General features: G+C 39.7%; 1 protein-coding gene across 2 annotated transcripts; it reads left to right on the top strand.

Moving 5' to 3' along the window:
• Window positions 1–205: 205 nt before the first annotated feature.
• Window positions 206–23,869, top strand: LOC136760417 (TBC1 domain family member 20). Of its 2 annotated transcripts, XM_066715811.1 has the most exons (8): window positions 206–477; window positions 1,354–1,539; window positions 2,315–2,395; window positions 2,740–2,926; window positions 6,621–6,722; window positions 12,912–13,053; window positions 14,604–14,788; window positions 21,862–23,869. In XM_066715811.1, the coding sequence occupies exons 1-8, from the start codon at window positions 402–404 to the stop codon at window positions 22,112–22,114; spliced, it is 1,212 nt and encodes a 403-aa protein (XP_066571908.1). In that variant the 5' UTR covers window positions 206–401; the 3' UTR covers window positions 22,115–23,869. The 2 variants fall into 2 exon arrangements, with proteins under 2 accessions (XP_066571908.1, XP_066571909.1); XM_066715812.1 differs by lacking the exon at window positions 6,621–6,722.
• Window positions 23,870–24,707: the final 838 nt, after the last annotated feature.

Genomic DNA, 24,707 nt, shown 5'->3' with positions numbered 1-24,707 from the left:
CATATAACCCTATACTTTTAATAAATGCAAACTTAGTTGTTGATTGCGTTAAACTACACGTCCCACAATCCATTGCGTGGCACGTCCCTCTCGTTTAAACTTGCTTGACAGCTCCTTGTGGAAGAGAACCCTGGAGCACAGAATTAAGCCAATCAGAAACGTGTCCTTGAGGTTTTCCTCACGCCTCAGCCAATCAGAGAAAGATAAACCACACTTCCTTCTTTTATTTGTTTTTTTTTTTGCGTTTGCTTCAAAAGACAATACCAGTCAAGCGACACATAATACGATGTCAGAAGGCAGCTTTACTGATTTATACTGTACAACTTTTTCCACCTCCTTTTTTAAAAAGTATTGGGCATTTAACTGAAAACAATTGCGATAATATCGTATTTGAAACGGACATGAAGAAGGCAAAGAAACCTCAGCAGAATACTGTACCCCAAGTGCCTGGAAATGGAAACGTAAAGAAACAGGGAGGTATGAAGATTAAATTGTGATTGTACTATTAACTTTTCGGTTTGTCCTGCATGTGTGTATCTTTTTTTTTTTCTCAAGCAAAGGCAGACGTGCATTTGTATGGGACACTGTAACAATACTCATTCCATAACACTACAGCTGTCATCATAACTGGATCTGTCTCCATATGTGCTTACGTGGTACTGTTCTCTCGCCGATCTAGAACAGATGTGGGGCTGAAAAAGACACATTTATGTTTAAACAAAAGCACAGCTATGATATTTACAGGTACAGTCCAGTTGTCTCGGACTATGCATCCCATCACACTGTATTTTTTGCATGGATATCCTTGAACAGTTCATATAAGATAGTTCAGATAGTTCATATAATAAAGCGGTACAGCTCATTTAAGTGGGCCTATGTAGGCTAGTACATGACACACACACACACACAAACACCTCTTCATGAAACTAAAGTCTAATCCTTTCTCAGGTGTTTTGTACTGTTTTCTGTTATTCGCCCTTCATTCCACTTTATGAGGAGCAGTATTTAGACAAAGTATTTAGAGTAAACAATATGTCACTACAGGTACATTGAGGAATGAGTGTAATGGTGACTGACCTCAAAGTGACACATGAGCACTCAGGTCTTCCGATTGATAAAATAATAATACAAAACATCTTTAAAATGCGTATAATCTCGGCATGCACAAACAAATCATTTATTTAAGATTGATATACACTATCAGAAGAACAACATTCTACACTACACTGAGGTACTTTCTTACTGGAGACCTGCCTACCTGCAAAGACAAGGGTATGGCACTTTTAGACCCATACTGTGATCGTACAGGACATATTTAAAATAAAATAATTGCCATTTTAACTTCTCCTGCAGAACAAGAGTCGAGGAAAAGGCAGAAACTGGTGGAGATCCACAAGGCTCTAAACAGCGATCCGGTGGATGTTGAGACCCTGCGGAAAGCCGCAGTGAGTGAAGGTGGCCTCTTGACAGATGAGATCAGACGGAAAGTGTGGCCCAAACTGCTCAGCGTCAATGTGTATGATCTGCCTGCCAAGCCGGGTGAGTGGTGCAGTGTCAACTCTACATGGGTCTGTGTATGTGCGTGCACACGTGTCGTCACACACACTGTTTCGGTGTGTGTGCCTGTGAGTCACGAGAATCTACATTTCACAGGGTGCAGATGAAAGCTAGTCATCTGTTGCTCTTGAATGACTTCTTGCCCTCTGTGCTGCCACAAGTGTTGATTTCGTTGCACCTGGTGTGACTGCAATGCTCTCATAGTGATACATAGCAGGGGCAGACTTGCAATATGCTTTTGAATGACTTGGTTGAAGAGTAAATTGTATTGGCTTTTACTAAAAGTTATTGCATACAATTTCAGAAAGGTGAGATGCAAAGGAAAGACACTGAGGATAAGATAAATGGATTGTGCCATGCAGTTTCTAGTTTAGGTGGTCTCTGAGATGGAGGTTAGGTGTCTGAAAAGGCAATTAAATGTTTTGTACACTATATCACACTCTCAGCTTTGTGACATCATATTTTCATGATGGTAGATATTTGGACAGTCATCACAATTCCATCAGCACTATCAGTACACTTGTCCAGAATATCAGGTTTCGATGTTATGTATTATGGTGAATTTAAAGCACTTCATAACGCATGATCCCGTTGTAAAATCCTTTACCATGAGAAGGAGTCTTGGCTCATTGTTGTTTTTAATGTAGTGTTTTTGGAATTGCAATCCAAATGTGATTCATTATTTTATTGTACTTCCAGGAAAACCCCCCAAATGAAACTAGAAAAATTACTAACATATATGCTTGACTATCTCCAGGAAAAGATGTCAGGGAAAACCACAAGGATTTCGACCAAGTGCTCCTTGATGTCCGCAGGTCTATGCGACGTTTCCCAAAAGGTATAGTTAATGTTGGAGCTGCGAGCTAACAACTTTTGAAAAGACAGACCCAATTACCACAGAGTACACAGGAAACACAAATTACTTGCAACCTGCATTGTATTACAGTGGTGCAAGGTTATACAAGATATCCAACACATATGTATGAGTTAAAATGTTAAAATGGCAATTGGGCTGGATGCACTGGAAGAAGATATTGAATGGATACCAAGAGATGAAAAAATACCTAGAAAGTGATAGGTTATAATGCAAAGTGGAAAATAGAGAACACTTTATGCACAGTGCTGTAGACCATAGATGGTCCAGTCTGTTGCAGTTACAATACTACTGTCTTTCTTTCTCAGGGATGCGTGCTGACCAGAGGGAGGTCCTGCAGGAACAACTGATTGACATCATCCTGGACGTTCTGAAGAAGAATCCCCAGCTTCATTACTATCAAGGCTACCATGACATTGTTGTCACCTTCTTATTGGTTGTTGGGGAGAGGATGGCAATAGCTATGGTGGAGAAGCTGTCTAATCATCACCTCAGGTAAAAAAGCTTTCTCGTATTGTAACACACACACACACACACACACACACATGAATATACAGAGATAACAGCGATGTACAAACACATAGTACGCTATTCAGAACGGCTCTTAAATTATGTACTTGAAGAATATGAAACTTGGCATCACACAGCTGTAACATTCATGGATCAGAATAACGCCCCTTCCTATTCTCATTCGAAGGTGGAGATAGTTTCAGAAATGGGTCAACGTTGCCTCTCTGATGTTATATTATAAATCAAACCTCGACACTTGTTCAACTGCACAAACGTTTTCTGTCCCTTTATTTATTTGTTGAATGAGTATCCTGAATTGGGGTATCCCTTCTGCTGTTTGTATCTGCACCCTTCCACCCTTTTTTTAAAAGGCAGGGCTGCATATCACCTAACCCTAGTCCCAACACAGTGTCTTCATTGCAATGGATAGCCTCGATGCTCTCTGCAACAGCACAGTATATATGCACTGCATTCAGAGTGGACACTACAGACTGAACTCGATTTTATCTCAAAATGTTGATCTCTTGTTTGCATATTTTTCTAATGTAACCTATTTTGTTCGGTAAACACAAACAAAAACAGATAAAACATTGACAAAGCATTTTTGTATTTGGAATAATGTCACTGAATACTCGTTTCTGCTCGGTACACCACACTCAGGGATGCGTGGTACATGTTACTATATCCTATATATATATATAGAATTTCACTGTATTTTATAATATGAATATTTCTGTTTTACCAAGATTGGACATAAACTTTAAGCATGAAATGGACACGTACCGTTCAAACGTTTTGGGTCATTTAGAAATTTCCTTGTTTTCCTTGAAAACATACATGAAATGAGTTTGAATAGGAAATATAGCAAAATTAATAGGAAATATAGCAAAATTAATAGGAAATATAGTCATTGACAAGGTTAGAAATAATGATTTTTAATTGAAATAATAATTGTGTCCTTCAAACTTGTATTATTATTATTATTATTATTATTATTATTATTATTATTATTATTATTATTTTTAATCTATTTATTTGCAGATTCCCTTATCCAGGCCAACTTACAACATAAAAAGTGCAAGAATACAGTTAAGTACAAGGCACCAAACATTACAAATTCAAATTTACTTTAAACATAGCAATTCAAAATATAATACATTTTACAACTTCCAATTCTTTTGTCAAAGAATCCTCCATTTTCAGCAATTACAGGCGTTCTAGTTGTCAATTTGTTGAGGTAATCTGAAGAGATTTCACCCCATGCTTCCTGAAGCACCTCCCATAAATTGGATTGGCTTGATGGGCACTTCTTACATACAATACAGTCAAGCTGCTCCCACAACAGCTCAATAGGGTTGAGATCCGGTGACTGTGCTGGCCACTCCATTATAGACAGAATACCAGCTGACTGCCTCTTCCCTAAATAGTTCTTGCATAGTTTGAGCCGTGCTTTGGGTCATTGTCCTGTTGTAGGAGGAAATTGGCTCCAATCAAGCGCTGTCCACAGGGTATGGCATGGCATTGCAAAGGGAGTGATAGTTTTCCTTCTTCAAGATCCCTTTTACCCTGTACAAATCTCCCACTTTACCACCACCAAAGCACCCCCAGACCATCACATTGCCGCCACCATGCTTGACAGATGGCGTCAAACACTCCTCCAGCATCTTTTCATTTGGTCTGCGTCTCACAAATGTTCTTTGTGAACCGAACAACTCAGACTTAGATTCGTCTGTCCACAACACTTTTTCCAATCTTCCTCTGTCCAGTGTCTGTGTTCTTTTGCCCATCTTAATCTTTTCTTTTTAGTGGCCAGTCTGAGATGCGGCTTTTTCTTTACAACATTAACAATGTCTACACTGTATTTCTGATCAATTTGATGTAATTTTAATGGACAAAAAAATGTGCTTTTCTTTCGAAAACAAGGACATTTCTAAGTGACCCCAAACTTCTGAATGGTAGTGTATGTTCAAACTTAATTAAAAAAAAAAAAAATCTTTTATTTAAGAAAAAGTAATACATTTGAACTTTAATGGGTTCACATAAACATGTCACCAATTTATAAATGTAAGCATGTTGGTATTATTTCAGAGGCTGTAGAAATGTGCTCTTCTTGAAAGTGTCATAGGGCCTTGTCTCTTAACCTCTAGTGAAGACCGGAACGCACATTTTTGGAAAATTATCAAATCGTATTCAGTACATTTTGGGGATCTTGCCAAGAGAGCATATTGTGTTGATATGTTTATATGAATCCTTTAAACAAAATCTATGTTTGTGTTTGTGTTCTAAAACAAAAATAGAAAAATACAAATTAATTCCCAAGATCCTTAGTTCTTGGTTTTAAATGAGGAGTTTGATTATTTTTCCCTTTTATCCAAACATTTGCTTCATTGGGTCTCTGCAAATTCCCCATTTAATTATTCAGATTGCTTTCTGTTTGAATTATGGAAAGTAACTATCCAGAGCACTGCTGATCACATATACTGGTCAAATGCAATCCTTGTTTTCTGCTGTTTTTGGTTTTGAGAGATCAGAGTAGGAAGCTGACTCCAGCCAGGAAGGTACAATTGTGAAAGTGCAGTAATTTTCCAACCTAGGTTGGTGTTATGGTGCTTCACTTCCCTGCTGTTGTGTGCATTGACCCATCATGGTGACAGCCCTTTCATGCCAGAGAGTCTCTTTGTATACTGGGGAAATTGTATTTGCTAGGAAGTGGAACCGGGTGAGCAGGGTATCTATGGGAAATAAATGGGATTGGTTCAAAATTGGAGACAATAATCCGCAAATACAGAGTAAGTCTGCGATACAGGGATCTAAAATGTCAGTGCTGTTTCTGCGTCATAAATAATCACACCACACACTAGCTGCTTTCACATTAGACAGTTGAACCCCGGTGGCCCTGCATTGAAAATGAAGTGCTCTCACATTGTCATTTTCAACCTTAGATGAAATTCTGAAGCAGGTGTGAACTCTCCCCTGCTAGAGACCAGGGTTCGGATTTCCAACCCAGGACGAAGCACTTACCTTGGGTTACAAAATATGAATGTGAATACAATGGGGTTACGCTGTCCTCGGATTGAAAACAAAAACAAACTCAAAGGGCAAGGGACACGTATCTGTGTGTGTTTGTAAATGAAATTGGCAAGAGAGCTGTGAGAATGAAGTCCGGGAGTTGGTCCTGCTGTGGGCAAATGAAAATATCCAGCGACAGATGGATGGATCAAAATGCAATTTAAAAGTGTTCACACGGTTGTCGACTGCCATGCAGAATGCTGTGTATGACAGAAGTGCATCTCAGTGCTGCAAGAAAAATAAATAAATTATATATATATATATATAAAGTTAAAGATTACAATCGTAAACAATCGGGAAGTGAGCAAAGAAACTACTTTTTCTCTCTCCCAACACTATGTTTGACCTGGGATAATAATATGTAATGTGAAATGGTCATGTCCAACCCCGGGGCAAATCATAACCTGTGTTTTGTAGCGCCAATGGTAATGCAAGCGGGGCTGAACTCAGGGGCAAGTCACCTGGGGCTGGTCCGGGTCCACTGAAGAATGGTGTAGTGTGAAAACAGCTACTGAAGTTCAAAAGTACATTTGGGTTGTTTTGTTATGGGATTGGGCACTATAAAGATATATGTAAAATGTTTTATTTTTTATTTTTTTAATTTTTTTAGGGATTTTATGGACCCCACCATGGACAGCACAAAGCACATATTAAATTATTTGATGCCAATTTTGGAGCAAGTTGATCCAGAACTTCACACTTTCATGCAAAGGTATGACCATTGAATTTGATTGCCACAGTTCTTTATTTTTCAGTTTTAAAAACAGCTTTATTTATGGTTAAACTTAAAAAAATAACGGGGAACATAGTTCAAGATTTCTTTCCATACTGGCATATGAACAGATATATGGAAGATGCAGATGAAGATCAAAGAGAAAGCAATCATAGGCTGGGTACTACAGGTAGGCAACAGAATGGCGAAGCTTTTTCACCTTGATCTTGAAGAAAAACACAAAATACAAAATATCAGTAGCTCTCGTCCACTGGGACTGAACAGCATCTCACCTGGCTTCTGCACAAATTAAAAGGAGTTACTTCCTGAAGAGATAATTCAGTACACTTCACAAACTAATAGGCCATTAACGTCTCTCACTTAAACATTGCAGTAGGGCTTGGGCAGTGTTTAATGTTTTCTAATTGCACATTGACAGATATCATTAACTTATCAGGATCCAGTGATGTCTGTTTTTCTGCAGCTCCCCTCAGTACAATGAGGATTTGTGCTCTCTGGTGGTGACAGGTTGTCAGCTTGAGTGTAGGTAGAAGTCTGCTGGGCTAAATGTTTGTTTGTGTATATATAGTTATACATATATATATATATATATATATATATCATCACCACTATCAGCCTATATGGATCCACTGCTGGGTGAAGGCTTTGCTTTGCGTTTCTCTTAGGCACATTCAGCCTGCTGCTGCAGTGGATCCCTCTCTCGGACACCACACATATCACGCTTCGGCAAGCACTCGGTCTGAATGTTGCCCTCCTCGAGCGGAAGCCGCGACTGCACCAACTGCTCCTGGTACTCACTCGCTTCTGTATCTTCCTTTCTTTGCTGCTCAAGGGTCTCTGTCATTCTGCTGTGCACTCTTTGGTAAAGTGCAGGCCTGTTCTGGTGGAGCCTCACTATCATCGCCTGCTCGTTGTGCGTGACCCGGGTGCTCCCCCTCCAGTTGGATGTCTTTCTCGTCAGCCAAGAGCTGTCGCTGGCCCTTGCTAACCAGCTCTGTGTAGCTTCTCTCTCACTGGGCCTCTTCAGTGTAGCTGTGCTGCTGCTCTGTGCCACTGTCGCTCTCCATCTCGGTAGTTCCCTCAAGCGGGGACTCGTCACTGCCACCCCCTTCTGGGCCTCACTCACCGTCTCGGCTGCTGCCTCTGGCGCAGGTTCGTCTCTGCTATTGTACTGCTGTTGGGCCCCTCTCATTGTCTCAGCTGCTGCCTCTAGCGGGGGTTCGTCTCTGCCATCTGGGCCTCATTCACGTCTTCAGTATCTGCCTCTGGCGTGGGATCATCGCTGGCACCCCACTTGAACTGCCATAGGACAAGTTGCAGTAACTCTGTCCCACTTTGGATAGACCAACCAGGCTGCGTCCCAGAGCTCCCAGAAGTACTCGGTGTGTTCAGGCTTTTGTCTCAGCCTTCAGAACTTATACTTACGAAACTTAAACTTAAACCTTCTTTCTCAGGGCAACTCCAGGCCACAGCACCCCACATTTCCTCTCTTCTTGTTTAGCGCAGTGAGTCTAATAATATATTTTTTCCAGTTGTGGCATAGATTCTATCCCACTACTGACACCAAATGTAGGATTTTCGGCTTCTTTCTACGGGATTCACCATTTTGCGTAAAATAATAAATAGAGGAGAGTCAGGATTAAAGCAATAACTATTTGCAGGGAAACGGTTATATCAGGCTCAACACCAATCTCTTTCTCAATTCTCACATACAACTCTGCTTCTAGTCTAAATCTGCTCATGGGGCCCCTATTTATCCTCTCTTCCCCTTTATATGCACTGCAGTCCCTCACTTAACACAAAAACCCCAGATGCTTACATCACCTCCAGTACCATACAGTATCTTCTCGGGGAAGCTACTGATGAAGGATGTTGAGGGGCACAGTCTGAAAATGCTCCGGGTGAACACGCAATACATTGAGAGAACAGGTGAAGTTAGGATAACCGTGATTTAAAACTGTTTACCTATAGAGACATTAACCGATTGCCACTGCAATCAGCTGCAGTATTGTATAGATCATAATAATTCATGCCAGCCACTTTAATCTGCTTTAACTCCTCAACATAGCCCAAAGACTACTGTTATTAGTGCAGTCATTCTATTATATAACTGGTTGTAGGTGCTGTGTTTGTTAGTGTTGGCCATATTCGCTTTATGAATTTTGCACCTCATATGTTTGTATCAGTACATGATTTGTTTTGTTTACCCATCTGCCTCTACAGCTGTTATAAGTGCTGTCCCCCAAGGTTCCTCTCTGGGTCCTTTGCTATGGAGTATTTAAATATTACCCCTGGGATATATCATTCTGCAACATGACGTTTGTTTTCACTTCTATGTTGCTGACAATCAAATTTAATTGAGAACTAATTATGATACTCTGTTAATTGCCTGTGTGCTATCATCTTGCTTTCAGGATATTAATTTTTGAATGTAGTTAAATGCTGGTAGGATTTAAGACATGGTGGTTTATCCTCAGAATCAGATAAGTACCTTTTAATAATTATAGACTAGTTCTTCATCTCAGTACTTCCAATGCTATGATCAGAATTGTTGGAGTCATTTTTTTTATTCTGATTTGACATTGCAGTGTCAGATAGATATCCTTTCTCACTTAGGTAATATTGATCAGTCTTATATTTCCTCACCTGATGCTGAAAAACTAGTACATCCTTTTATCACTATATAACTTATTACTGCTCTTCTTTATTTTGTATTGCAAAAAATGAAATTCTATTTGATTTCTTTGCATTCCAAATTAAATAGAAAATGCCTAAGCATGTGACCCTTCTCCTTCTTTCTATACTCTTGTTGCAAATCAACAGACAGCGTGTTGGTATTGACGTACAGGGCACTCAGTGGCTCTGCTCCTTCATATTTAAATAACCTGCATTAGACCTATTCTCCTGATAACACTTGTTTATCAAAGGTAGAATTACGGTCTTCTCAGGTCCACCCTGTGCACACTCTCCTCTTATGTCCTATGATTATAAAATGCCCTGCTATGCCCTGTTATTTTGTGTATTTTGAATATGTAGTAAAAGAAGCCATGCCATAAATTGGTTGTGACTTATGTTTTTCTCCACTGTACATCATTTGGATGCTTTTCATGAAAGGTGGACCATGAATGAAAATTTAACTATTTGCTAGGCAATGAATTAATTTCTTTGTGAATTGCCAGCATAACCATATTCTCTGTTGAATGATTACACAGAAAGAATGCACACGGTTCATTTTCAAAACAGCACAGCTTTTATGTCAGTCAGCATCCGTCTTTTGTAAACTGCTGATAACAGTGTTTCATGTGTTTGTCTCAGAAATGCAGCAGAATTGATGGCAGGTTAGTTTTTAAAAAAAATAGAAGGTTACATTTGAGAGCATTAAATCTAAATACTAATACCTGCATACATGTATATATGCTCCAAAAAATTATGTATTTCAGTACAAATCACTGTTTCGTTGGCTATGATCTTCCTCAGGATTGAAGACTAGGCATTTGCATAGTGTACGTTTTAAATTTTTCAACTTTTTTCCACTCAAAAAATTAAATGTATATCCAGAGAGGACGATGCAAAGGAAACATACTCGCATCCATAATCTTGTAAGGAATCTTGTAAAGAAATGTAAAGGTAAAAATGGAGTCGCACACTAACATATGTGCTCCAAATAACATTTTATTAATCTGTCTCTGGTTTAATATAACATTTTTTTTAGAGGTACTATTCCATTTATACTAACACAATCTGCGGTGGCAGTGAAATATTTAAATGGTACAAATGGTTATTTTTAGTACAAGTTATGTTTTATTTAAACACAAAAGCAGATGCTCTTTTATTTAAATACACATAGGACAAATTAATAGCATTCTTATTTGAACAGTATTTGGATTACTTCGCAATGATCAGATGCAATGTAATAAATCATTTCCTCTCCAGAGGGGGTTTGTGTATATTTTTGCTTTGCAGTTTGTATGTAGTATGTCTGGAGAGTGCAGGATACAAGTCTGTCACAGGATATTAATTGCAGAAGATCAAAAGAAACAGATATGGAGAAAATCTATTCTATTGATTTCCTCTACTGCACTTCCTCCTCTGTGCTCCTGAGCTAGCAAGACTGATGCAATGCGAGAAGGGAAAAGTACGGGGAAAAAAAACTTTCCAGTAAATTAATACAATAAATTTCCTGTTTATCAGGAACATTTTTCCCATGTCTCTATGTGCATAATTGATCACCTGACAAAAAATGTACCTCTGCAAAATATAATTGGGGAAGCTACAGGTTTGACTATCTCAGAACTGTGTACTCTTTGAAAGAAGCTGTCGGCAGATGTATAAAGTGCACAGTTGGATTTTTGTTTTGTTTTTATTGCTGCCTTAATATTGTCCCACTTCTGAAAATGACATATTTTGGTTGCTTTTCCTACTCACGTGTCAGGCAGGTGTAACTGCATCAGTCTGGTAAAGAAACGTTAACATCACTCCCCATAGAAAAGTGAGAAAATGTATGTGCTGTATTTCTGTTGTTTTCCTTACTGATATTTTAAGTTCTGTCAATGTATTTGTTTGAAATTTAAAATGTGGAGGCCTTTATTCAAAACTGTAAGTGAATGAATCAATTAACACAATTTGTAGTGGACAATGATTTGCACTCTGACTCTTTGACATTTTTTTAAATTCACTATAGTGACAAATCCTCTGTGTTCTTTTGGGTGTTTATTTGGAGCAGCCAATGAAGGTGTTTTGGTTGCATGCAGCTTTAGTGGTAGAGAACATAAATAAAGGTATTTTTTAAAGAGGAACATACAAAATTTAGAGAATAAGAGGATCCAAATAAATAATTCATATTTGCATCTGAGGAGCTGGAGGGGAAGGTTTGCCTGCTCCTGTTGGGTCAGATAAAATAAAGTAAACATAGCCTTTTGCGTAAGTGCTGCCCTCCTTTACTTTGCTCAGTAAAATATCTTTGGTGTCCGTTGTACACTTTCTGGAGAATAAAACAAATTTTCTGCACTGCAATCACAGGAGAGCAGATAAGACTCCCCTGCTTTGGCCGAACAGTCCCAGAGCCATTCTGTGATCCCGAGAGCTGTCACACTTGGCTGGTCGTGTTCCATAAGCCCGAAGTGACAGCACAGGACTGGAAAAGTATGGGGTTCGGCAAGATCTTGTCCTTGGGCTGTAATGAAGTTGAGAAGAAGAAATTACTCATCCTAACATGGAATAAAAGACGCCAAAGTCTTTTATCACAGTGTTGCCTTGCCGCTTTCGTTCAGAATCATTAGTGACCGAAAGCCAGCCTGTCTCAGTTCAGATCCCAGCAGACAGATATCTGCATCATAACTGGCACCATTGTCAGCAATTTCGCAGTCAAGTCAAGGACTACAGTGCTGTACTTGGTCTGAAGGGAAGACTGGGGAAAGCAGAGCTGAGGAAGATGGGCTAGAAAGCTGTGTGTAACCTAGGAAACATGCTTTCGTGGCAGAGCTTTATAGTTGTTCTTAATCCAGATCTTGGCCTGCACCAAACAGCAAGATCCAGACTACTGTTAAGTGTGCATCACTCATACACTGATATTGTAGGTTTAGCATAAAAACCCATTTTGCTTTTATTATGAAAATAATATCTTTATTTTTCACATATGGCAGTGACTTGTCTTACAGGCTTTTCAACGTGTTACATTTAAAGTTAATTATAGGAGTTTTAAGTATACCATATTCATTTGATTAATTGCCTCAGAGAACCACTTTGAGGTGTCAGACCTCGTTTTGCACTAATTGACTGGCCGTCCAGCACCGCAGTATTGGTATAAACAGCAGAGTTTTGCACTCTGAATATCAATTGTGATATTCGGTTGCTAATGTATGCTGTACCTGTAGCTGGGCAAATGCTGTTTCGCTTCAGGGCACAAAGTGTTCCATCTGAGGAGTTTTTCCTAGTTAAGTGTTTCAACGAATGGAAAAGTCAGCAACCAATTTTCTGCTGTGGAAGTGGAGAAGCATTTTGAGCATGTCAAGGCTCTGTGAGAACACCATAGTCTAGCCTGACTTTAACCATTTTGAATGACCTGTCCTGAGAACAAAATCCTTTATTGTTTTTTATGTATTTATTTATTCATGAATATTTAATTCCCCACTAGGACCCTTCCCATCATGTCTGTTTTGATTTCCACAGGGCTGAAGTGGGGACCATCTTTGCGTTGAGTTGGCTGATAACCTGGTATGGTCATGTGCTCTCAGATTTCCGACATGTCCTCAGGCTCTACGACTTCTTCCTGGCCTCCCACCCCTTGATGGCTATTTACTTTGCCGCAGTGGTATGAATCAGTTTTCTTATCGGGGGCCTCTTTGCATTCTGGTACTTGTCCCTGTGTATGATGTGCATGCAGGAATAGGTGGGGGTGTGGGACTTGGTACTTTGAGTCAGGGCCTGATTCAGAAAAAGGTTAACAGGCATCTCTGAATGGCCCAGGCTGTAATTCTTCTGTTCTTCCAATTCCTTCAATTTCAAAGCAGTATGTAAAGTGTGTTACATTTAGTTAATGCTACACCATTTTAGGGAATTATCTTTTACTACAGATTGATTTTCAAGATGTATTTTCTATACATGGGTAATGTTTTTAAGATGATAAGTGAAGAAGAATGATTCTAAACGTGCACATGTTCATCGGACGTTTTTCATTTCCCATGATCCTCCATTACAACAACACTTCCTTACTACCTAATGAAAAAGCTGAAAACTGTAAAAGCTTTGATTTATTATTATTATTGATGGAATACACATTATTATTATTATTATTATTATTATTATTAAAGAATGCAAACAAGCACTGCAGTAAACTGCACCGAAGCTCCCCCAGAATTTGTTGATTATGGAAAAGATTAATTTCAGAGAGACAGATTCCCCTGATAGAACCATAGAATTAAAATCGAGAGGTTGTTTCCCAGGAATAGCACTGATTTGAAGGAATGTTAATCAGAATCAGACAGAAATCGCTCTCAAAGTTCCAGGTTTCAGTCACACATACTCACACGTGTAAACATACTCACGTAGGGCATATACATATAAAACAATGTTTTTTTCGTAAGTATCCTGTCAGATCTGTGGATGTTGGATTAGAATAATAGGCATAAAACCATTTAAATCTATATAATTTTGTTGTTGTCTTTTATATTTTAATTTTCTTCGGTATCCAGTCATTCTAATGCTCTTTAAACTAATTGGAATCTGGTGTAAAGAGCACATTTTGGTACTTGAATTGCTTATGTTTTTAGTTATATTTGCGTTCAGTGTTTTTTGTTTGTTTTAAAAGTTTAAAAGAAAAGCAAGGTTTTAATAAAACTTTTCATTAGTTTTTGTTTCTTATTCTCACATCATTTGGGAATCTGGAGCACTTTGTTGTAGACCAGTTAATTAAAAAGCTATAATGATCTCACTAGAGGTTTGTTTGGAAGACTTTTGCTGTTTGTGCAAGATTAGTTTAAATGGCTCCTTTCTTCTTTCTCCATAAGCCTATCCCCCTTTAGATGCTGGATGGAAACCAAAAGGGGCATGCTTGTGTTTGAAGTTTGGATAATAAAGCGGCTGAAAAATATAGCTCAGCTTGCCTTGTTAGGTAGCTAGTGTCCAACCGGAGCACGATGATTCTCAGAGCTTTTTGATCCAGATCAAAATGTATTACCAATTTTCTGAATGGACTTGTAGAGTTGAACGGTGGAATTGTGGTAAGAGACTACGAAGACATAAAAAACATAGTAAAAATGTTCCCCCACTTAAAACCAATGTGGATTTTATTTTCAAAAGCAAACAGACAAACCAAAAAAGCTAAAATATTTGACTTCTTTTCTCCTTCTGCCTCCATTTCAGATCGTTTTGCACAGAGAAAAGGAAGTGAAAAGCAGTGAGTGTGATATGGCTAGCGTCCACCACCTCCTCTCCCAGATCCCCCAGAATCTCCCTTACGAGGAGCTGATCAGCACCGCACACGAGCTCTTCACATGCTACCCTCCCACACTGCTGGCCAAGAAAGCGGCCCTCCAGCCCCGCAAGAGGTAAGTGGGAGAGATGAGGTATTACAAAGTGCAGTGAAACCACTCTGGAATTGGAGGGATTTTTACTTCTTGAATTTTCCCCTCCTATGACAGTGCCTAGATGTAACCTTGGAGCATTGCTTGCATATGACATGTTTGAATGTGTTACAGAGTGCATTGGATTACCTAACCGAGTGGTGGGTTACCTTGAAAACGACTTTATGTATCTTCTCACCTGTCAGATGCTCAGATTCAAGTGTGCTGGAATGGAGCGAGCATCACTGAGTAGTCAGCAAAGCTGCTTTTGATCTGATCTTGCAATAGTGGGCTTTTTCAAGTAGTGCTGCGCTGGTGAAAAACTTTTATAGGCTCCAAAGAAATATATAGTGTACATTGCGCCTACTGTTTGCAAAAGCCATTAACAAAAGTGATACAAACTCAAGAGAAAACATTTAGTAGAAAAGACAGGATCATGGGTTTTCCTGAGGCTTCTCTAACAGTGTGGCTGAAACCAGAATGAAAAACGCTTCCTTATTTATCCATATTTGCTTCCTTATCTGCTGTCTTTAAAAGCAGAACCTCATTTTTTTTTTCAGCCTCTGTGTGCCAGCCTTGAACTAACTGTTTGCTTGTCTTTGGTTTTGTGAATTGTTATTGCCTATGAAGCAGTCTCTGTATTGGGGTCTAATGAATACAATCAGCACACTGTTACTTTTCTTTTTAATGTGGAGTGACCGGTTACACATGTCTGTCACATCACAAGGGTCATGCAACTCAAACACACCCTCGCTTCTCATTGCTGGACCTGACAGTTCCTGTGCACTAGAGGGTGCTGTTCCTCTTGAACAGTCTCCTCTTGACCTCACCCTTCACTCCTGCATAGAGGATTGGGATCCCTGGGACAATGGATTCCATTGTCTTCAGCTGGTTCCCTTATTGGCCATTAAGGATGGTCTCAATATAGACCAGAAACCTTCCAGGCACATAGCACAGGTGCCACCTTGTGCAATGTGATTAGTGTGGTCAGTACTGGGTGCCCTCTGGACACAGATATAATCTGATTCAGCATGGAAGCGGTTTGGGGTAAATATAGTACATTGTGTTGTTTTTTGGTTTGTCCTTGATATCAGTGGACTCAGTCCGTTGTGTAGCTTTAGTGTAAATGACAGCGTGTAGCCTTGCTAAGACGCAACCAAACCTGGAGAATTCAGCACTAATCACAAGTGCTGACTGTTACATTGTGAAGGCGCCAATGCCCGAGAGAAGTGCATAGACACGGGAGGAGTAGATTTCTGTCAGGATGCACAGGATGCACAGGATAAGGCGCTTTACTTAAGGTAGGCAAAGGCAGTTGAACTGATTGAGAGTTGTGCAGATCATTACAGAAACTCCTTGAAAGTAGTCTTGCTTAGACAGGAATTGTGCAGTTTCAAGGCATGGCTCCCTCCCTGCCATCTCAAGACAACAGTTTGTTGATCTGATGTGTCTTTCCTCATTTACAAAGCTGCCTGTTTTATCTTTTAAATAGTTTATAATAATAAAACAGTAGTGTATGCATTTCCACGCTCCTTAAAAATTGAAAATTGAAAAATAATAGATTTTAAACTTTATCAATCAGAACTCTAAATGTTTATTTTACTTGCCTGTTCAAATGTAAAATAATCAGCATTTTAAAAACGGAAATCAGATGTCTTAATGTTATTTTACCAAGAGATGGAAATAGTTGTGTGTGACTGACGTGAAATCAGAGCTCAGAAGACTTATCATTTTATGTCACCGGAGCTGCTTGACCAGAAGGTGGGGCTGTTGAGTATGAAATCACAAACAGAAGTCCTTTGTGGTCGATAAGGTTAACAGTATTGTAATATAACAGCCCTCTGTCCTGCCTGTCTCAATTACAATTCTACATTTCTAAATGTTACTGGTCAGACTGGAGATTGAATTTGTAGATCTCATTTCGTAGAAGGAAAAAGTATTTTAGGATTCTATTAAAAACAACCAAAAAAACCCCCAAAAAAACCACTTTGCCATTCAAAAGCATCAACAGTTTATTTTGTTTCTCTCTCATCCAAAATCACTATGAAGAAAACACCCTGTACAGGAATATGTATATCTTTTTAGAGCAACAAAGAGCAAGTGTGTGAAAATGAAGAGTATTTTAGAGTTGGAGGTACTTCAGATTTACTTTACAATGCCTTTCTGGAGTCAAAGGGACTTCACGCCCCTCATGGGGGCAGATACCTCATGCAATAAATAAGACATGTCCCTTGGTAATTATGTGCATGCCTAATTTTGCATAAATTACATTTCCCCTCAGCATCTGCGGCCTCGCGAGGCTGGCGCTCCACAGCAGGGTGCCAGGGGCCCGTGTGCTCCTACTCTCATTGTTCGTTTGAGGTGATGAAATGAGCATGCATGATGCTTTAACCTTTCTCTCCATTATACTGCCTGACCTGAAAGTGTAGAGCAATGGAGGGAATAATGTCTTCTAAATTTAAATGCTTTTACCCCAGTGTTATTGTTATTATTATTAATAATAATAGCAATAATGATTTATTATTAATATTATTATTAGTATTATTAATAATAGGGCGGTAATAATAATATATATGTATATTTTCTGGAGGATATCTCTCAATTGTTCAGCCTATCTGCAGTGTGGGCCACATTCTCTTAAGAGGAGTACTGAGAGATAGGCCTATGGATTGTAAAATGATAGCCCATATAAATGAATTGTGCTAAAGATAGCAGCCCAGCAACATACGGTTAGGCTGTCCTTCTCACTGCAGTCTCCACCTGTAACAAGTACCACAGTACTCTCCAGACTGTTTCAAATCAGAGAATGTGTACAGCATTTGGTGTGAAATTTTTCCCCACTGGCAGGCATCATCCTGCCAAATCTTGTGATTTACTGTATTAACTCTGGCTGGACTTTATTATTTAGATTATTTATTTCTTGGCAGACGCCCTTATCCAGTGTGACTTACAACTTACAAGCATTACGAAAGTGCAGTATTACAAATCAATACAACATTCGATTTTAGCATTCAAAAAGTGCATATATAATCAATACAAAGTACAGTTTAAGAATGACAAAAGGGCAGAAGTACAATTAATATACAAAGCATACATCCTAGTTCAAAGAGGTAGCAAGTGCAGATATGATGCAGTGAAGTCCTAGTGCTAAAGGGAGGGAGCATAGGGGAAATCACTGTAAAACAACAGGACTTCTAACAATGTAGAAGTGAGCAGGAGCAGAAGGAAGCATATGAAGTGTAAAATTAAAGTGCTGAACAGCTCAGGAGAATAAGCAGCATCAGTAGAGTATGAACAGATGTGTCTTGAGTAATCACTTGGAAGGTGGTCAGGAACTCTGCTGTCCTGACCTCAGTAGGAAGGTCATTTCACCACTTAGGGGCAAGGGTTGAAAGGCGTGGGCTCTGGAGGAAGGGGAGCGGAGAGGGGGCAAATTTAGTCTTCTGGTGCAGGAGGACCAGAGAAGTCTGGAGGGAGTGTACGGAGAGGCATGGGTAGGTAAGAGTCAATGTCTTGGACTGCATGCAAGCCAAGATCTGGAGCGGACTAGTGGAGTAGTGTCTGCGAATTGGGGCAGAGAGAACACCAGATGAGCAGACGTTGTCCTCAGAGATAGAAGGAGGAGGAGGAAGGGGTGGGGGGGGGGCGAAGAGGAAGGAGAAGGTGGAGAGAAGTTTGCAGGGGTTATTGGCAGAGGATTCAAAGAGTGATTTAAAGTTAGACTTTTTGGCCAAGGTGAGTGAGGAGGAGAACTGAGTGAGGTCAAGGGCAGCTGGGAGTTTGGACCTCTTCCATGTCTCTTCGGCAGAGCGCAGAGTGGATCAGGAGTGGAGGACAGAGGAGATCCAGGGCTGCGGGCGGGGGAGGGACGAGCAGGTAGAGACATGAGAGGGCAGAGAGAATCGAGGGAAGAGGTGAGGGAGGAGAAAAAGGTGGAAGTAGCACAGTCCACAGATAGACAAAAGGAGGTAAACACGGGCAATGCAAAGTCTCTCTCTTTGGAAGCCACGTTGTGAAAACATTTAGAGATTTAGGCTTCCAATTTTTATTTTCAGTGTTTTGATGTTGCCTCATCGTTTTTTTTCTTGATCTTTTTTTCTGCACACTTCTCGCTCTATACCAGTTACAGATACCTCAATAAGAGGAAGAGGGTTATTAAAGTATCAGGAAGGAAGTGATCGATATGAGATAAGGCTGCAGTGCAGATCCATTGGGTTAGGAATGTTGATTTCTGTAGGTCACACTCATCGCCCAGGCAACGTCGGATCGGGTCTTCACCCCGCGCAAGGTCAAGCGCAGCCCGCGTCTTCCCGACAGCTCAGTTTCTCCCTGTTGTTCCTGCATTCAAGCCTCTCCTTTTGTAAATTTAATCTACATCCCCCCACCACGCAAACATATTTATTTCATAAAGGCCTTGAGTGACAGTCAGTTACAAATTGCTTTTCATTCCCTCTGGTGTCCCATAAGCTGTACTTTGTTTCCAGTGGAATTTGTGCTGAATCAGTGTGGGCCGTTTCTCATTGGAGAGACAGCACAGGACAAATTAGGATGACATCCAAATGAGAAACGAGCCAGGGAGAGGCTCGAGTGCTGTCTAGCGTAATTCAGGCGCTGCTAAGTGGTAAAGAATATAAATCGAGAGATGCACCTGTTACTCTAGTATAAGGGAAATAAGTCAATACGAGTGCACTTAAACACTGTGATATGGGGGCATATTAACTCATTGAATATAGCCCACCTAAAGATCGTCAAAGATTTATTTGCTTTTACCCACAGGCTCTATCTTGTTCCCTGCAGTCCAGACAGCACCCCTTGAACTACTTTTGATGCTGACTCTTTGGTTAGTAGATCAGACAACATAAGAAAAGGCAGACTGTCTGTCTGTAGCTGCATGAGTTTCTCGTGCAATGTGCATAGAATAATAGGGGGAGGTTACTTTCTGCCTCAAGGAGTTTAATTGTTCAGCAATAGCACAGAAATTATGTTTTGCATCGTCTTCACAGATCTATTCGGAACACATTTTTTGAGGGCAAATAAGATTGTGTGTTTTTTAAAGTGAATGAAAACACAGAAGGCAACTTAAGTCACAAAATCAGTTTCCTAACATGTAATGAATACGCTGCAATAAATATAATTGGAATTCTGTGTCTTTGGTAGAAACAGTAATGTCAAAACTGGCGGCCAGTACAAAAAAAAGTTTCTCGTACCAGTCTTTTTGAATCCAAGAGCTTTTACTTAACTACTATATGCACAATACATATAGGTTAGGTCTACTGTGCTTTTTGAACTCCCTTTTTTTCCATGGTTTTTTCCTGTGGTTTTTCCCCAATGGTTTTTGCGTTCGTCTCCTTTGTTCCCTGCCTTTGAAAATTAACTAATAAGGTATAAGAGGACGATTTGCTCCAGGAATGTTGGATCATAACTGGTTGCTTAGAGGAGTGTCTTAAGTCCCAGCTCCATCTCTGCACCACTTCAGTATAAGGGCACACTGTGCTGCAGGGGGCTGCCCTTTCAAGTGCCTTATCTGAAGAGTAGAAAGACTTGAGAGCCTATGGTACTCAGGGCAGGGAAACGAATGTTTAAGGTGGATATTACTATCCTGCCTATGAAAGGCTTTCTGCGGCTTATACATACAGGAGTGCTCTGAGGGCAGTATAGGGAAATGCAGGTGATCGGTGGTGTTTGGCGATTGCGGCGCTGCCCTGTCGTTCTGGCTGAGCAGTGACAGGAAGGACAGAATTTTGGCATTCCCTATCCCCAATGCATTGAGCACTGTGAGGGGTTTTATAAAAATATCATCAAGCTGTTTGAATGCCAGGAATGTAAGGTTTGGGTCAGTTTTATAAAAAGTTAAAAAAAGAAGAAAGATAGAAAGAACATGAATAAGGAAATCTCGCTGTTGATGCCTGTTGACAAGGCCTCCATATTCAAGTGTATTGGAATGTTTCAACATGAAAAATGGCACATTTTGGCATTCACCACCTGTGCAATGAACATCTAAAATAAATTATTGCAACGGGGGAAGTGAGATACTTGTACAAATAAGAATACACTGTTATTTATTGGGGAATAAGTTTCATTTAAAGAAAAGATTAAAAAAACTCCAGGTCTCTCGGGTTTTAAGCTGTTGAAATCAAAGTTTAAAAGTTAATTGCTCTGGAGTTACCTGTCAGCTATTTTCAGCTTTACAGCATTAGTGCTAGATCCTAATGAGAGTTGGAGGAGATAAATCAGATGTCTAATTAAAAAATTTACTTTGTTTTCTTTAAGACATTGAGCTTACATATATTTTTTCGGTTCGTTTTGGTTTTAAGACACAACTTTCCAGATCATTTGTCCAATGTACTAAAAGAAGAAGCGATGATACAACTAATTGCATAAAGTTCAAAGTCTTATGTTTTAAACCTCTCTGGATATAATTGGGAGGAGAGTTTGTTGTCCATAAATTATGCCTTTGATTCCAGATTATTTGAACACATTCTTGTGTGAAAATATGAACCTGCGTAACAATGAGTGAGTAACATTGTGTACTAAGCTACTGTTTAGAAAATATGACATTCAAAAAGTCTTGAGCATTCACATATTTGTCATTGTACAGTGTTTATGCAGGATCCGAATCAGTTACAAATATACCAAATCTGTTAATCCGCCCCCACCAAAAAAAGTATAAACTCGACGTCTCCATGTGAGACTGAAAGCGTTGCTGCTGTAAAGGGCATGAAAGAGCAGTGTGAACCTCCTGCTTGTTGCTTGCTCAGCCTGCTCCTACTTTTCAGTTGTAATCTGTTTCCTTGTTTCTTAAGGTTACCGCTTTTTAGACTGCTTTTTTATATAAACTCTGCCCATGGGATACAAACAAGTGAAAAAGCTGAGGCATTTCTGAAGGTCACCGACTATAAAATAAATAAATCAATGACATCACGCTAAAATCAACCATAAATAATACAGCGTGGTTTGAAAATGGCATGCTTTTGGGTTTTTTCCATGTGGCAGTGTGTACTGCAAGAAATAGTCTCCCAGTTGAACTTCACTCCTTTCTCTCTCCTCTTCCTCCACAGTATCACCATCAGTTCTTTCAAAGACTTTCAGATGGCCACCTTCAAGCAGCGGCCCGACACCGTGCTGCGTCGTCAGGTACGGGACAGACCTGCCCTGGAGCTAGCCGTCCCGGAGGAAGTGGCACCGACGGGAACCAGCCAGCTAGTCAAGATGGCCGTGTGGGGCATCTCTGCGACACTAGGTGCTGCTGCGCTGGCGGTGGCACAGACGGCTCTGGACTGGGCCCCCGAGTTTTTACTGCAGCTCTTTTAAACCCCACTGGAAGCAGGAAGAGGGAGACGAGAGACGGTGCCAAATGACATGACATTGTCTAAAATAAGACTACTGTCTTATTTATTCAGTAGTTTTTTCTACATTTTTCATGTACTATTAGAAAAGTAGATTTAATTATTGCGACGAAAAGCACTGTCATTGCATTCATGTCAGCGATACAGCCATGCAGATGCACAAATAGCTGAGCTGCAGTGGCGGTGGGGGAGGTGGGGTGGGGCTTGACTACAAAATGCCATTAGTGCATTTTTGGGTATAAAAAAAAGCCTTGAAATGGCAAAAGTGTGTGTGTGAGAGAGAGAGAGAGAGAGAGAGTGGAGAGGGTGTTAAACAGCTAAGCAGTACTTTTATCAAAAATTCTCTCTCGTTTTTTTAAATTTGTCCGGAAGGAAGTAGGCATTTTTTTAGTTTATTAAAAAAAAAGTGTCTCTCTGAAGAAAGAGGTCCTTGTGAGTCTCCCACCATCTCCCCAGTGAAGCGTGCAGAAAGCTGACGCATCACCCGGTATCCTTTGTTGGTTGCGAAGCAGCCTGCACCACTACTGACTCTCAGTCCGAGGTGGCCATCACCGAGATGAGGATCCTCGACTTGTCACAGCAGCTTTTGAGAAGGAGAGGGGTGTCTTGCGGCCAGCGTGTGCTTATCCCTCCTGGCTCCGTGTCAGGAAAGCACAGCGCTTCAAATTCAGTTTCCTAACTGTTTTAAACCTGTTGCCGCTGAGAGAATCCCTTTAGTCAGAGAGCAAGACTTCAATTACTGCTATCAGTCACACCTGATACGGGGATGTCAGGAAACAGATGCTCAGCCTCCCTGAGTATGAGTCTGGAGAGGCCAAGGTGCTGTAAACTCATTTCCCCCCATTACAAAGGAGCATAGCACAGAGAAGGCTGTTTGATTATTTTTTTTTTACATTTTATTTGACTAGTACTTTAACAGACTGCCATGTCCTCACCTTAACCTAAAACACATAATTTTACAACCTGCTGCTTTTGAAGTCTTACAGCCTTTTATTAATATTTTAATTTTATTTGCTTTACCCATTTATTAGTTTCTTAAAACTAGCTTTGTCCTCCAACTGGATAAAACAAAAACAACTTAAAGGAAGAAACAAAAAACAACTGAAGTCAAACTCTATTTTGTCGATTTCCGGTCATTCTGAGCGGTCTGGTGTTTTTCCCCCCTACTTTGTAGAAGTTGAACATGACTCAGAGATGCTAGTACCACTACAACTGAAAAGACCTTCCAGATAACATTATACTGCACCCTGACTGATATTTGTGGTTTCTATTAAAGGCACTAAACATATACCTTAATGCCAAAGTGACTGGCAATTTGTGCAGAATGATTTTTTTTTTATATTGTGGTTTGTTTTCCAGTTCTTGCCAAGATTCACGATGCCATCATAATAATTTGAACCCAAGCCGCTAGTCCCCCTCTTTGCCGGTCAGTGAGCCTTAAGGCCCAGTTTAAACACATCCATTTTGATGTCCTACCATGATAATGTGTGCCATTATCTTGGAATCTACTAAACACGTGTTTGTCAAAGCGAATTAATGTGGGTGACCAGACACAATGATTACTAATCTACCGAAATAAAGGGACGAAGTGCAATACTTTTTTTTCATTTATGTATACACCTGAATCCTTATTTTAAATGTGGTCAAGTAGGCAAGTAATAATAGTTGTTCTCTGTTCCTACAGAATGAAAATTGATTAAAATTGAAATTAAAATGTAAACCGTTTGTACTTGTTTGATTCCTCACCAATGGTAGATTCCATGTATTCATTAGTTATCTCAAAATTTGATCGTGTCTCCACTCGTTGTTCTGTACCTGTCAGGTTTCTTTTATAAAAACATATGCAGATTTCTCATGATCCCCCTTATCAATCTATACTGTACTGTACGAGTTTGTGTATAATTTTATTTTGTACAAAAATAACTTCCATTGCTGTTTTTTTTTTTTTCAGAGCCACTGAAGTTTTGACTCCCTTTGTGTGCCTTTGAAAAATATGTGCCACACCACTTTGTAAGAGACCACATCAGTGTAGCAAGTTTAATTGTCAATGAAAAAATACATTGTTGGTTAAAAACTGTTAAATGTGGTAAAAGCCTGTTGGATTTTGCACTGACCATTAACGGTACAACACATATGGAAAAGACAATTGGCCAAGCAAATCTATTCCCATGTTTACATCTCATCTCTTTGCTCTCAGATGTTTGTTAGAAGACATACCATGTATAAGTTATTTAATCTCCAAAATCATATTGTTGAGCTTATAATTGACATTATTTTTTTTCTCCAGTCACTATTGAAGTGTTTCCTGCACAAAAACTAATGTTATACTCCTCTCAATCAAAACCTGCTGAACAGAGTGTTTTTGTGTATGGGGGTGGGGGTTATATATGTCTAAGGAATGAGTGACATCATTAAATACCCCTCCCTATTTGTCTAACAGGGAAATAAATGTTATGAAACAGAAATAATAATAATAATAATAAAAAATATATATATATCCACCTTGCGACACTTTTTTAAATAAACTTGTCGTTCAAGTGATGGGTACGAGTACGATA

The sequence above is a fragment of the Amia ocellicauda genome, chromosome 10 (genome assembly GCF_036373705.1).
Source record: "Amia ocellicauda isolate fAmiCal2 chromosome 10, fAmiCal2.hap1, whole genome shotgun sequence".
Lineage (NCBI taxonomy): Eukaryota > Metazoa > Chordata > Actinopteri > Amiiformes > Amiidae > Amia > Amia ocellicauda.
This window is presented reverse-complemented; position numbering and strand designations above follow the sequence as displayed.